At 36.3% G+C, this 14,363-nt stretch overlaps 1 protein-coding gene across 2 annotated transcripts in view; it reads right to left on the bottom strand.

Annotated features, from left to right (window-relative positions):
- RNF13 (ring finger protein 13) overlaps window positions 1–14,363 on the bottom strand; it is a 143,942-nt gene that overhangs the window by 41,945 nt on the left and 87,634 nt on the right. For both annotated transcript variants that reach the window (XM_003358608.5, XM_013980793.2), the window contains one exon: window positions 9,238–9,343. In XM_003358608.5, the coding sequence (XP_003358656.2) occupies window positions 9,238–9,343 (106 nt within the window). The remainder of the gene's footprint in view (window positions 1–9,237; window positions 9,344–14,363) is intronic.

Here is a 14,363-nt window from a genome sequence, read left to right as displayed (position 1 = left end):
TGCAACATACATCACAGATCACAGCAATGCCAGATCCTTAACCCACTGAGCATGACCAGGGATCAAACCCACAACCTCATGGTTTCTAGTCAGATTTGTTTCCACTGCACCATGACGGGAACTCCCCAAATATACAAAATATTTTAAACTATATATAATTATGCATGTAAGAATAAAAAATAAGTCCATGGGGCCAGAACCAAATGCCAAAAGCAACATCCATAATGGAAATTTTTGACAAATTTGACTACCTCAATGTTAAGGATTTCTGTCCTCAAAAGACATGTTAAAAGACAAGCCACAGATTAGAAGAAAATATTTGCAAACTGCATATCCCATAAGGGATTTCTATCCAGAATATATAAAGAATTCAAAACTCAATAATAAAATAAGCAACCCAATAGAAAAAAAAAAAAAACGGGCAAAATATCTGAATAAACATTTTACAACTGAAGATATACAGATGCCACATAAGCACTTGAGATGCTCAACACAGTCAAGAGAAAAATGAAAATTCAAATCACAAATACAATATATACCTATTAGAATAATTAAAGACTGATTATACCATGTGTTGGCATAAAAGCAGAGGAACCTGCACTCTGATAGACTACTGAAAAGACTGTAAAATGGCACAGCCACTTCGGAAAATAATTTGGTGGTTTCTCATAAATTTAAATACATTATCTATCAAATGACTTCATCCTACTCCTATTTATATTTACCCAACAGAAATGAGAGTGTAGGAGGTCCCATTGTGGCACAGCAGAAATGAATCCAACTAGTACCCATGAGGATGCAGGTTCGTTCCCTGGCCTCAATCAGTGGGTCGGGGATCTGGTTTTGCCATGAGCTGTGGTGTAGGTTGCAGACATGGCTCAGATTCTGTGTTGCTGTGCCTGTGGCAAAGGTCAGCAGCAATAGCTCCAATTTGACCCCTAGACTGGGAACTTTCATATGCTACAGGTGCAGCCCTAAAAAAAGCAAAAAAAAGAAAAGAAAACAAGAAATGAAAGCATATATTCATACAACAACTAGTATACAAATGTACAAAAAAGTCTATGTCAGCTTTATTTGTAATAACCAAAAACTAGAAACAACCAACAGGTAAGTGGACAAATAAAACCGTGAGATAGTTATAAAATGGAATACAAGTCAGCAATAAAAAGTAATGAATATCTATATACTCAATAAAATACATGAAACTCAAAATAATTATTCGGAGAGAAAGTAGACACAGAGAAGCAGATAATTTATGATTCCCTGTATATAAAGTTGTAGAAAATGCAAACTGATCTATGGTTACTAAAAGCAGATCTGTGGTTGTCTACAGGTGGTAGAGAGGGGGATGAAGGAAAAATTTGGAAGAGTTTTGTAAAAGCGAGTGACTACCATAGAATATGAGGAAACTGCTCAAGCTGACTGATTTCATTATCTTTATTGGAGTGGTGGTTTTTTTTTTTTTTTTTTTTTTTTTTGGTCTTTTTGCCTTTTCTAGGGCCACTTTGCACGGCATTTGGAGGTTCCCAGGCTAGGGGTCGAATTGGAGCTATAGCTGCTGGCCTACACCACAGCCACAGCAACATGGGATCTGAGTCACGTCTGCAACCTACACCACAGCTCACAGCAACACCGGATCCTTAACCCATTGAGCAAGGCCAGGGATCCAACCCGAAACCTCATGGTTCCTAGTCGGATTCATTAACCACTGCGCCACGACGGGAACTCCTGTAGTGGTGGTTTTACAAGTATGCATATATATGTCAAAAGTTACCAAACTGGGAGTTCCTGTCATGGTGCAGCAGAAATGGGGATCTGGCATTGCCATAAGCTGTGGTGTAGATCACAGACACAGCTCCTGCACTGAGAGACTGTGGCTGTAGCAGGCAGCTGTAGCTCCGATTCAACCCCTAGCCTGGGAATCTCCACATGCCACAGGTGCAGCCCTAAAAAGCAAAAAAAAAAAAACCAAAAAAAACCCAAACTGTACATTTAAATATGTGCAGCTTATTAATATATTATTTATACTTCAATAAAAGTTTACTTTAAAAATGTAATAGTAACCACTAGAAGAATAACAATATGACATAAGCTTTCACACTGATGGGAGAAAGGGTAAGAAAGAGAAAAAAAGTTGAGTAATCCCAATCTGCACAGTAGGAAAAAAAAAAAAGAATAAAAAGTAAACAATAGAAATCAGCCAAAATCACAAACATATAAATGAATTAAATGCACCAGTTTTTTTAAAGCATATATCACATTAGAATAAGAAAAAATATCAATCATACGTATTCACAAGACACAAGATTAAAACTTAATGACACATATAGACAAAAATAAAGGTAAAAAATACAGGGATATATAAAGATATACCATGATAATACTAAAAGCTGATGTTATCAAGTAAAATAGGATATAAGACAAAAATCATCATTATAATTATCACAATGGTAATGATAAAAGAGGATACTTCATCTATAAAATGACGAAATAATGGGAGAAACATACAATTCACAAGCTCAAAAGTTCTAGCTTAAGCAGACAAAAAAAAAAAAAAAAAAAAAAAAAAAAGCAAAGACTGCAGACCTATGATGACCAGTATGTTAGCCACTATATACATGTAGCTATTGAGCACTTGGAATGTGGCTAGTCTCAAATGAGATTTGCTATAAAAGTACAAAATACATCAGACTGCAAAGACTTAGTACAAAAAGATGTAAAACATATTTTATGATTATTTATATTAACTGAATGATGAAATGCATTTTAGATTATGTTAAACACAGTATTTAAGTTAATCTTACCTGTTTCCTCTTTAAATTTGGCTACCAGAAAATTTAAAATTACAATAAGTGTGGCTCACAATACTGTCCTATTGTATAGCACTGCTTTAGAAAACAGAGTACAAAAAACTACAGACAACTGCAATGACTGCACATTTCTGTGACTCTTCTAAAAACTACTAAATTGTACTATTTAAATGGGTCAATTTTATGTCATGTGAATTATATTTCAATAAAACTGTCTTTAAAATACTAAAAAGGGAGTTCCCATCGTGGCTCGGTTGTTAACAAACCCAACTAATATCCATGAGGATGCAGGTTCGATCACTGGCCTCACTCAGTGGGTTGGGGATCTGATGTTGCCAACGTGGCTTGGATCCCGCTTTACTGTGGGTGTGGCATAGGCCAGCAGCTACAGCTCTGATTCAAAGCCTAGCCTGGTAACCTCCATATGCCGAGCATGTGGCCCTAAAAAGATAAAAAAGTAAAAATAAAAAAATAAAATAAAATACTAAAAAAAAAAAAAAAAAAGCCTAGACAAAACAAATACATAGCTCAAACTAATGGACATATACAAAACTTTGCACTCCACAATTCTTTTCACACACGAGGAATATTCACAAATTTAACCACAATAACCATGCCTCTTCACCACCTGGATTCTAAATAACTTGAGAAATAAGATCATAAACTAGCAGGTGGGGGCAGGTGGAACACCCAACTTAGTGGACAAAGAAATAGCACCTTCTCCTAAACCACAGAATTAGATTATCTTACCTACCAGATATAGGTAGGTAGGCCTTCCCCTCACCTTCCTCTAGAACTGCAGAACCAGTCCTGGAGGAGCTGAAGACAGGCTGGTCTCAAGGCAAAGATGGAGCTGAGCCAAGCAAGCCCTAATTTATTCTTCCCAGGTGTATCACACAGATGAGATACTTCATCTGCCCTAAGACCACATGAGTAAAAGAGTAGGGAAGAGTGAGGAGTATTAGTAACTGAGTTTCTCATTCACATGGATGGAGACATTACGAATGGTAAGAAATATCTTATATAACTGAAAAAATTTAATTTAAACCAAATTAAAATAAATGAGTTACATACAGCTAAAGTGATTGTTAATGAGAAAGTTATAACCTAAAGGCATATACTAATAAAGAAAAAAAAGAGTAACTATTCAGCTGATGAAGCTAGAAAAAGACAAGCAATGTTTCCAAAAAAAGTAGAAGACAATCATAATGCTAAGAGCATAAATTCATGAGGTAGATTTAAAAAAGAAAGTAAAAACATTAGAACATAAGTCCCACTGGAATATAAACTGCTTGACATCAGGAATTTTTACTTTTTTTTTTTTTTAGGGCTGCACCTGCAGCATATGGAAGTTCCCAGGCTAAGGGTCAAATCGGAGCTATAACTACCAGCCTACACCACAGCCACAGCAATGCCAGATCCGAGCTGCGTCTGTGACCTACACCACAGCTCATGACAACACAGGATCCTTAACCCACTGAGTGAGGCCAGGGACTGAATCCGAGTCCTCATGGGTACTAGTCGGATCCATTACTGCTGAGACACAACGAGAACTCTGGGTTTTTACCTATTTTGTTCACTGAGGAAAATTCAGACCCTAGAGCAGTGCCTAGGTTCATCATAGGTACAGAACAAATACTTGCTGAATGAAAGAAAAAAAGAAAATCTCAAAGTCCATTTCTCTGAAAAACTAACTTCTGACAACACTGTGCAAGGCACAGGTGAATATGAATAGACAGAACTTGCCCCACATACCGAAATTCTCTTTAAATTGTTATATGAATATATAAATATTATAAATCACTTAATACAACAATACTTGAAAATAGACAAAATAGGTAATTTCTTAGAAATATGATTTAGCATGAAAAAGTAGACAACCATTTATGTGTCCAAGTAACTACAAAAAAGGTTAGCAGACCTATATATTTTATAGGCAACTTTCACCAAAAACGCAAGGAAAGATAATCCCAATTTTATTTTAAAAAATTATTTTAGAAAATAAAAGAAAGCTTTGGTTTTACGGGGCTAGCTCTGTCTTATTTAGTTATTTTAAATTACGGTAAAATATACATAACAGAAATATTACTGCCTTAACCATTTTTAAGTATACAGTTCTGTGACATTAAGAACATTCACTTTGGAGTTCCCGTCGTGGCGCAGTGGTTAACGAATCCGACTAGGAACCATGAGGTTGCGGGTTCGGTCCCTGCCCTTGCTCAGTGGGTTAACGATCCGGCGTTGCCGTGAGCTGTGGTGTAGGTTGCAGACGCGGCTCGGATCCCCCGTTGCTGTGGCTCTGGCGTAGGCTGGTGGCTACAGCTCCGATTAGACCCCTAGCCTGGGAATCTCCATATGCCGCGGGAGCGGCCCAAGAAATAGCAAATAGACAAAAAAAAAAAAAAAAGAACATTCACTTTGTTGTGCTCCACTGCCACCTTCATCCACCAAACTCTTTCTTCTCCCCAAACTGAAAACCCTGGGAGTTTCCATTGTGGTGCAGTGGAAGCAAATCTGACTAGCATCCATGAGGGTGCAGGTTTGATCCCTGGCCTTGCTCAGTGGCTTAAGGATCCGGTGCTACCATGAGCTGTGGTGTAGATCGCAGAGGCAGCTTGGATCCAGCACTGCTGAGGCTGTGGTATGGGCCAGCAGCTGTAGCTCCGATTCAACTCCTAGCCAGGGAACTTCTATATGCTGTAGGTGCAGCCCTAAAAAGCAAAAAAAAAGAAAGGAATCATTTAAAAATAAATAAATAGATTCATGTAATCCAACATTAGAATAAAGGAAAAAACAGTAATTATTATGACAAAAAAAATGTTTTAATTCAGCACCCACTCATTATTTAAGAAGAAAAAAGGCAAATAAAATTTTGGATTCTTTATTACTGTTTCTTTTTTTTTTTTTTCTTTTGGCAGCACCGGTGGCATTTAGAAGTTCCTAGGCCAGGGATTGAACCCCTGCTACAATTACAACCTGCACCACAGCTGCAACCTGCGCCACACCTGTGGCAATGCCAGATTCTTAACCCACTGCACCACATGGGAACCTCTTTTTTTTTCCTTGATTTACCAGAAAATATAGCACAATGTTAAACCGGAGGTACAATAAGCATCTTCTTTTTTGTCCCTGACTTTCAAGGGAAGGCCTCTAATAATTCACTATTTAATGATGTTAATTTTAAGTTTTTAGTCAACAATTTTTATAAGCCTAAGGATATTTACTTCTAGTTCGCCATGGGTATTTTTTGTTTGTTGTTTGCTGTTCTAACTTTCCACACTTCCTTGCATCTATACTGAAAACCCAAGAGAATCAACAAGAATAGGAGAATTCAGTAAGTTTGCAGAGGCAAGATTAACATATAAAAACCAATAATGTCCAGTGTCTAAATGTCGGTTTCTAAATACTACTCCTTAATTAAAAAAAAAAAAATGCAGGGCAAAGAAATGTCTGATTCTAGGGCTAGGGCAAGAAAAATAAAAGATGAGCCTGGAGTTTCTTACAGTACCAAACATCAAAGAAGTATATACAAAACAAAAGGACAGGTCCAAAGAGAAGCAAGACCTACCCTAACAAAGCTCAAATGTCCAAATGCTCAATTAAAACAACAAAAATAAATAGTGGAATATTGAATTATTACCTAGAGCATAAAATAAATACACAGAGTATAAACTAATATAAGTAAATTATTGAATAAATAAATAAGTGCCAAGAAGAGACAAATCTTCCTCACAAAAGAATTCTATATAATATATGCAGATACTTCCCTCCTTTCAGGAAGTGAAACTTAATTCCTGCCCCTCCCCAATTTTGGGCAGGTAATACTTAGTGTCTCACTTCCAAAGAAAGGACATAATAGAGAAAGAGAAAAAAATACTAACTTTATAGTGGAGAAACCTGGCAAACATTACCTAAACCAAGGGATGAAGGTTAACATCCTGAGGGATGTTATGCAGATACCATGTACCCCATAACATGTTAGGATGGAGAAGGGCACTTCACTGATACTCTTTTTTAAAAACCTATAATCCAAGGAGTCTGCAATTGACATATACACACTTCTATATATAAAATGCCCAATAAGGACCTACTTACAGCACAGGGAAATATACTATTTTTAAAAAGAATCTGAAAAAAAAATAGATATATAAGTATGTATATCTGAATCACTTTGCTATACACCTGAAACTAAAACAACACTAAATCAAATATACCTTAGTAAAAAAAAACCCTATAACCCAGTCTAATAAGGAAAACATCAGATTAAAGAACATTCCATAGGATACCAGGTCAGGACTCCTCAAGACTGTCAAGGTCATGAAAAACAAGGAGAAATTAAGAAATTCTCATAGATTAAAGGAGATTGGGAATATGTGATAACCGAAAACAACATGGTAACCCATACCGGGTCCTGGAACAAAAAGAAAACATTGATAGAAAAATTGGTAAAAACTATACAAAGTCTGGAGTTTAGAAATAGTAATGTGGGAGTTCCCGTCGTGGCGCAGTGGTTAACGAATCCGACTAGGAACCATGGGGTTGCGGGTTCGATCCCTGCCCTTGCTCAGTGGGTTAACGATCCGGCGTTGCCGTGAGCTGTGGTGTAGGTTGCAGACGCGGCTCAGATCCTGTGTTGCTGTGGCTCTGGCGTAGGCCAGTGGCTACAGCTCCGACTGGACCCCTAGCCTGGGAACCTCCATATGCCACGGAGTGGCCCAAAGAAATAGCAAAAAGACAAAAAAATAAAAAATAAATAAAATAAATAAATAAATAAATAAAAATAGAAATAGTAATGTACCAGTGTCTGTTTCTTAGTTTTGACAAAGGTACCATAGTAAAGTAAAATGTTAACAATGGGGGAAACTACATGAGGAATGGATAGGAACTCTTCTTTGAAATCGTTCTATAAATCTTAACATTATTCCAATGTTAAAAGTTTATTAGTCCCCTAGTTAATATCCAGTAACAACCAATTAGAAAATGCAACTCCAGGAAGTCTAACAAAAGACATGCAAAGTGTTCACAGAAAAAAAATTATTACACTGGTGGATTTGAAAGACCAAAATAAATTAAAACAAATACCACAGTATCATAGGAAGACTGAACACTTCAAAGACAGTGTTTAATATTTAATCTATGAATTCAATACAATAATAAACTCATCAGAGTTCCTGTCGTGGCTCAGTGGTTAACGAATCCGACTAGTAACCATGAGGTTGCGGGTTCGATCCCTGGCCTTGCTTGTGGGTTAAGGATCCGGCATTACCGTGAGCTGTGGTGTAGGTTGCAGACATGGCTCAGATCCCAAGTTGCTGTGGCTGGTGTCGGCCGGTGCTGCAGCTCCGATTCGACCCCTAGCTTGGGAACCTCCATATGCCACAGGAGTGGCCCTAGAAAAGACAAAAATAATAATAATCATAATAATCATAATAATAAACTCATTTATATGTGAATATAAATATATTTATTAAAAATTAAAAGGGACAATAGTGGGATTGTTTATATCTTTTATTAATAGAATACAGAAGGGTTCTCCTATCTGCTTCTGCACTCAATTTGTTTTGCTACCACACATCATGTAGTGACTTAGAAAACTCCTCTATAAACCCCGAGAGAATGACAGCAACAAAGGCAAATCACATCTTCACATCATTATGAAAATAATTTTGACTTTGAAGACCACTCAGAGTCCTGGGACCATACTTTGGTAACCACAGTTTTGGAGAAACAGTGTGTCACCTTTCTTAACCTCAAGCCTTCATACTACTCATATTTACATTTTAAAATGAAAAATTCCAAACACAGAGAAGAGTTAAAAGAATTTTATAATGAATACCCATACATCCACTACCTAGATTCCATAATTAGTGTTTTACTATACTTTCTTATTACATATCTATCCATTCCATTTATGTATCAATACCTCTTTTTTTTCTCTTTACTTTTTACAATGCATTTCAAAGTAAGTTGCAGGTATCAGTATACTTTTCCTCAAACACTTCAGCATGTAAACTCATTACTTAGAGTTTAGTGGGTTTTTTTTCAAGGTTCTTTTTTTTTTATTTTTAGGTAAAATTTACATACAATGAAATGCACAAAATTTAAGTATGCAATTTAGTGATGCAGACATTGTGCAACCCAAACCTCTCTCAAGATATAGAACATGACTCTCACCCTCCAAGAAATTCCTTCATAACATTCTTATTAGTTATTCCTTCATAACATTCCCTCATCCCTTCTTAGCCCCAATGGCAGAAGCAATTGATGCTTTGATTTTTTTCTACAAAGATTGTTTTTTCCAGAACCGGATACATATAAACAGACTCATACAATACAACTCTCTTCTGTAAGGTTTCTCTCACTCAATACAATGTGTTTTAGAGCCGTTCATACTAATTTTTTATGTATTTAAAATTAATTTACCTACCATGAAAATGACTATCAAGATGAGACAGATGCCCACTATGATAAGGAAGGGGATTAGGTAGTATTCCAGAGGAAGACTAAATTCCGGAACTAAGATAATGTGGCCCCTGGAAAAAACAAAAATTAATAATTGGGAGTTAGGCGTTGCCAAATTATGATATTAATTGAAAACAAATATTTTTAAAAGCATTTAGACATTACAATTCAATCCACTAGACACATCTCATTTTCTAACATGTGATTTCCAATAATTTAAGGGATGCTTTTGCCATCTTTAAGTCAATTTCACATATCTGCCAAAATAATTTGCTTATATAATTAAAAGCAACTTTCGGACGGGGAGAGGAAATCAGACAATACTTACTGTGTCCATCCTGGAAACATGTATTTACTGAATTCAGCAACTTGGGCAAGAGTTAATACACTTTACACTCAAAATCAGCATTTGAAAAATGGCAGTACCTCAGGTAGTATGTCAACTAGAACCCCCATCCCCACCAAAGTACTGTTCATCAGTTTTTCCTATGAAAAACTCTGGAGCCACTACTGATGAAAATATACTCCCTATTCCCTTTATGCTTTACATGAACTTGCTCTACCAAGTACAATGGATATAACCCCTGTAGCCCACATTCATCTGTGAGACAGGGAATGGAAAACTGGCAAAGGAATTCACAGGAAGTATAGCTTCTTTTGTATTCTTCATTGCTTGACTGGGAAAACAACAACAACCTACAAAAATGTGTATGTTGGGAGGAGAGGGGTGGAGAATATTACAGGCCTTTATTCTCTTTTGTTATTAATGATGGTTAACATAGTTATATGGCTATTAATCATCTAATACTACTATTATAAAAACTGACAGGGACTCATGAAATTAACTGAACAGAATGAATACTATTTGTATTGCATGAGCAAATTTTACATGGCAGCAAAATCCTGCAATAGAAAATATCCTCAGTCTAGGGAGGGGTCTATATTATGGTCAATAAGATGGCTGACTTCTCCATTGTACTTCTGTGCTATTGGACTAATATGGTGCCAGCAACACTACTTTGTTTCCCACTGCTGAGTGATTTTTCAGGTAGCCACTCCAGGTACATCATAACACAAGGGTTAAATACAAAACAAAAAATCTCAATATAAAAGGAAATAAAAACAAGTTGACTCCCTCCCTCATATAGAAATGCTTAGGATACTATAGTACTTAAGAAAAATAACACTAAAGCAAATTATTTCTATTCCAAAGCAATTTTTAAGTCTTTATGCAATTAATAATACTATCCACATCTAAAGAGCTCTATCAATGTTTAACAAAAACAAAATTTAAAAAATACTAGGAATTTCCCTCAATAATTTATTTTCCAAAAACTGCTAATATTGCTAAAGGTAGCTTTTAACTTCATTTTCCAGCAGAATAGGAGACGACAAAAGATTTACATGTATATTTGTAACTTTATATGAAGTACTAAACTAACTAATATATTATCAGTGTAAAAAAGAGAAAAGAAGGCCTGGGCTGCTCTATTTGATACCATATTTTCCCGCATAAGGCCAGCTCTTTAAATAATGTCCCTGTTCTTGGCACAAATCCTCTTAAACTGCCCCAGGGCTAGGGCTGAGATACAGTAACAAGTGGTGCCATTTTCAAGTTGAAAAGCCCTTCTTTGAGATGCCGATGCTCTGCAACCTCCCTACCTACTCCCACCAACAGGCTCTAAATTAAAACTATTGCATTTAGAAGCTAGACTAAACTATATATATAGATCTCATATATATCTATATATAGTTTATATAGTCTGCTATATCTCAAACCATTTTAGTTTACTATCAAGATATATTGTGATGATTTTTAAAGGATTTACAATTGATAGAAAAGTATCTTAAATCAAAAGTTCAATTACTCAAGATACTGCCTTTATCAATCAAACTGTTAATAGTAGAAGTGATAATAGCAATGTTATAGGGAAGAGAATTACAACAGAACATCAATTCTCTAGCTTCACTTCTGTTTCCCCTGCCCAGGCTCTTACAGCTGAGGCTGCAGACTTATCCCTATCTAAAACCCCAGATCAATTTGTATTTGAAGGAGGAGATATTTAAAGAGCTTTAGTACTAACATGTCTTCCCACACTACCTCCATGCCCATCCCTTAATGAAGGACATTCCATGTGCTCTGCAGCTAAGATTTCATTATTGAAGCAGAGTCCAAAAGCAACCTAGGAAATATTGTCTCCTCCTTTGCATGAGTTCCCAGGCTAATTTCAAACCAGGTGTCTAGGTCTAAACTTTATAACAATAATCTCTATCTTCCCAAACCCTCTGTTGACACATGAGGTCTTGCCATTTTGTCTATCTTGTTATCCAACCTCCATTATCTTGGTTCAAAGAAGCCAAACAACAGCCCTAATGGATATGCAACCACATACCAGAGGCTTCTTTCCTATAAACCAACTTTCCCAGCAATGACCTATGATCAGCCCAACTGTTGAGCACCCTCACTATTTAGCTGACTACTTGCCTGAACATGCACCTTTCAGACAAAGCTCACAACTGCCTCACCGAACATCCCCTACTAGACAAGCTCATTGCAGTCCTGAGTCCCATTTCTGGGACATCCTGCTTTGCAGCCAGTACACTGTTCTGTCTTCTTGAAGAATTCTAGGGTACCATAAGAGCAGTTTCATTTCACCAGCACTTAATGAATATCCACCTGACAAAGTCATTGTGCCTGGGGCTGGGGGTGAAATATGAAGAAATAAGAGTCCCTAAACATGAGAGAGGAGATGGAGATTTTAAAGTTGAAAGGAATTTTAATAATTCTTTAATTCTAACCCCCTAATTTTCAAAAGAGAAAATAACTCCATGAAGATTAAATGACCCCCTGAAGGTCACAGCCTAGAAATCTCTCCAGTGCACCTTACTTCTCACTCTGAGCAAAAGCGATCTTCCTCTACCCAAACTGTTGGAGGTTACCTGCCATCAATACGTTTTCTTTCTTACTAAAAACTTACAAAACACTTTCAGAGTTCAATTTTTTAAGACCAAAAAATAAAAATAAAAAAAATTTTAAATAAAGGACACTGAGTAGTTTGCAGACATGCTCTCTACAAATAAATGTTAATTTAACCAATGAGTTTTCTTATTAGACTGGCAAGTAATTCAAAAGATTGACAGTATATTATACTAGCAAGAATGGAGAAAAACATTGCCTTTTCATAACTGATTCACCTTTTGTAGAGGGCAATATTACAACTGTTTACTGAAATTTAAAATGGCTATACTCCAGTAATTTCACTTTCAGGTGCTTTTGATAAAGGCATATTTGTGGAGTTCCTGTCATGGCGCAGCAGAAACGAATCTGACTGGGAACCATAAGGTTGTAGGTTCGATCCCTGGCCTTGCTCAGTGGATTAAGGATCTGGTATTGCTGTGAGCTGTGGTGTAGATCGCAGATGTGGCTCAGATCCTGCATTGCTGTGGCTGTGGTGTAGGCCGGCAGCTACAGCTCCGACTGGACCCCTAGCCTGGGAACCTCCATGTGCCACGGGTGTGGCCCCGAAAAGACAAAGAGACAAAAAAAAAGAATCCATACAAGTCTGACCCCAGACACCATGCTTATAACCAGTAGCCTGGATAAGTAAATAAACATATATCTAAACAATGGACTACTATACTATTCTTTTTAGCAATAGTTAAAAGAATGAATAGTAGTTAAAAGGAATGAATTAAAATAAAAGAGAAATTGATGGATACCTTCTTAATATGATTTAAAAAGACCCAGAAGCTTACTTAAAGAGGAAATAAGCTTACTCACTAAAGTGAGGAGCAGGAAAAAGATGCCTACTATCTCAATTACTATTTAACGTAGTAGTGAAGGTACTATCCAATGTAATTAGATAAGAGAAAATAATTATAAGCATACGAATTAGGAAAGAAAAGATAAAACTACCACCAGTAGTAAGAGAATTCAGTTAAACTGCAGGATATAAAACCAACATACAAAAATAAGCTTTTATATATACAAGTAAAAACCAATTAATAGACATAATACAAGAGTAGATTCCACTTACAATAGCAAAGAATAAGATACCTAGACATAAATTTAACAAAAAATGTTTCCTCACATAGGTGTTGGACTATGTGAGCACATAAAACAGAAGTGAACAAATGGAAGGACATGCCATATTCTTGGATAAGGAGACTTAACATCTTAAAAATGTCAAATCCTCTCTAAATTAGTTTATGAAAATAATTCTAATAAAAATGTAATCAGTTTTTTTCTGGAGCTAGACAAGTTGATTATTCAATTCCTTTAGGAGGAAAAATCAAAACACTCATACATTGTTTGGGGGAATATAAAATGGTGTAGGCACTTTGGAAAACAGTCTGGCAGTTCCTAAAAAGTTAAACATATGGTGAGAATTCTATAGTATAAAATACTGAATTACAGTGCTCTATACCTGACACTTAAATAATGAAAAAATTTTAAAGTTAAATAGTTACATATAACTTAACAATTCATCTTAAGTATATACACAAGAGAAATGAAAATATATGTACACCAAAACTTGTAAATGAATGCTCACAGCAGCTTTATATATTCATAATAGCCAAAATGTGGAAACAAACTAAATATCCAATTGATGAATGGATGAGCAAAATATAGTATGTCCATACAGTGAAAATTATTCAGCAATAAAAAAGAATAAAGCAGGAGCTCCAGTCATGGCTCAATGGAAACGGATCTGACTAGTATTCATGAGGATGAAGGTTCAATTATTGGCCTCACTCAGTGAGTTAAAGATCCGGTGTTGCTGTGAGCTATGGTGTAGGTCACAGTTGCGGCTCAGATCTGGCATTGCTGTGGCTGTGGCATAGGCCAGCAGCTACAGCTTCAATTCACCCTCTAGCCTGGGAACCTCCACATGCTGTGGATGCAGTCCTAAAAAAGCCAAAAAAAGAAAAAAATGAAAGAAAGAAAAAAAAGAATAAAGTTACATGATTGAACCTAAAAACCTAAGTGAAAAAAACCAATAACAGGAGTTCCCGTCGTGGCGCAGTGGTTAACGAATCCGATAGGAACCATGAGGTTGAGGGTTCGGTCCCTGCCCTTGCTCAGTGGGT

Source organism: Sus scrofa, chromosome 13 (genome assembly GCF_000003025.6).
Source record: "Sus scrofa isolate TJ Tabasco breed Duroc chromosome 13, Sscrofa11.1, whole genome shotgun sequence".
Classification (NCBI taxonomy): Eukaryota; Metazoa; Chordata; class Mammalia; order Artiodactyla; family Suidae; genus Sus; species Sus scrofa.
This window is presented reverse-complemented; position numbering and strand designations above follow the sequence as displayed.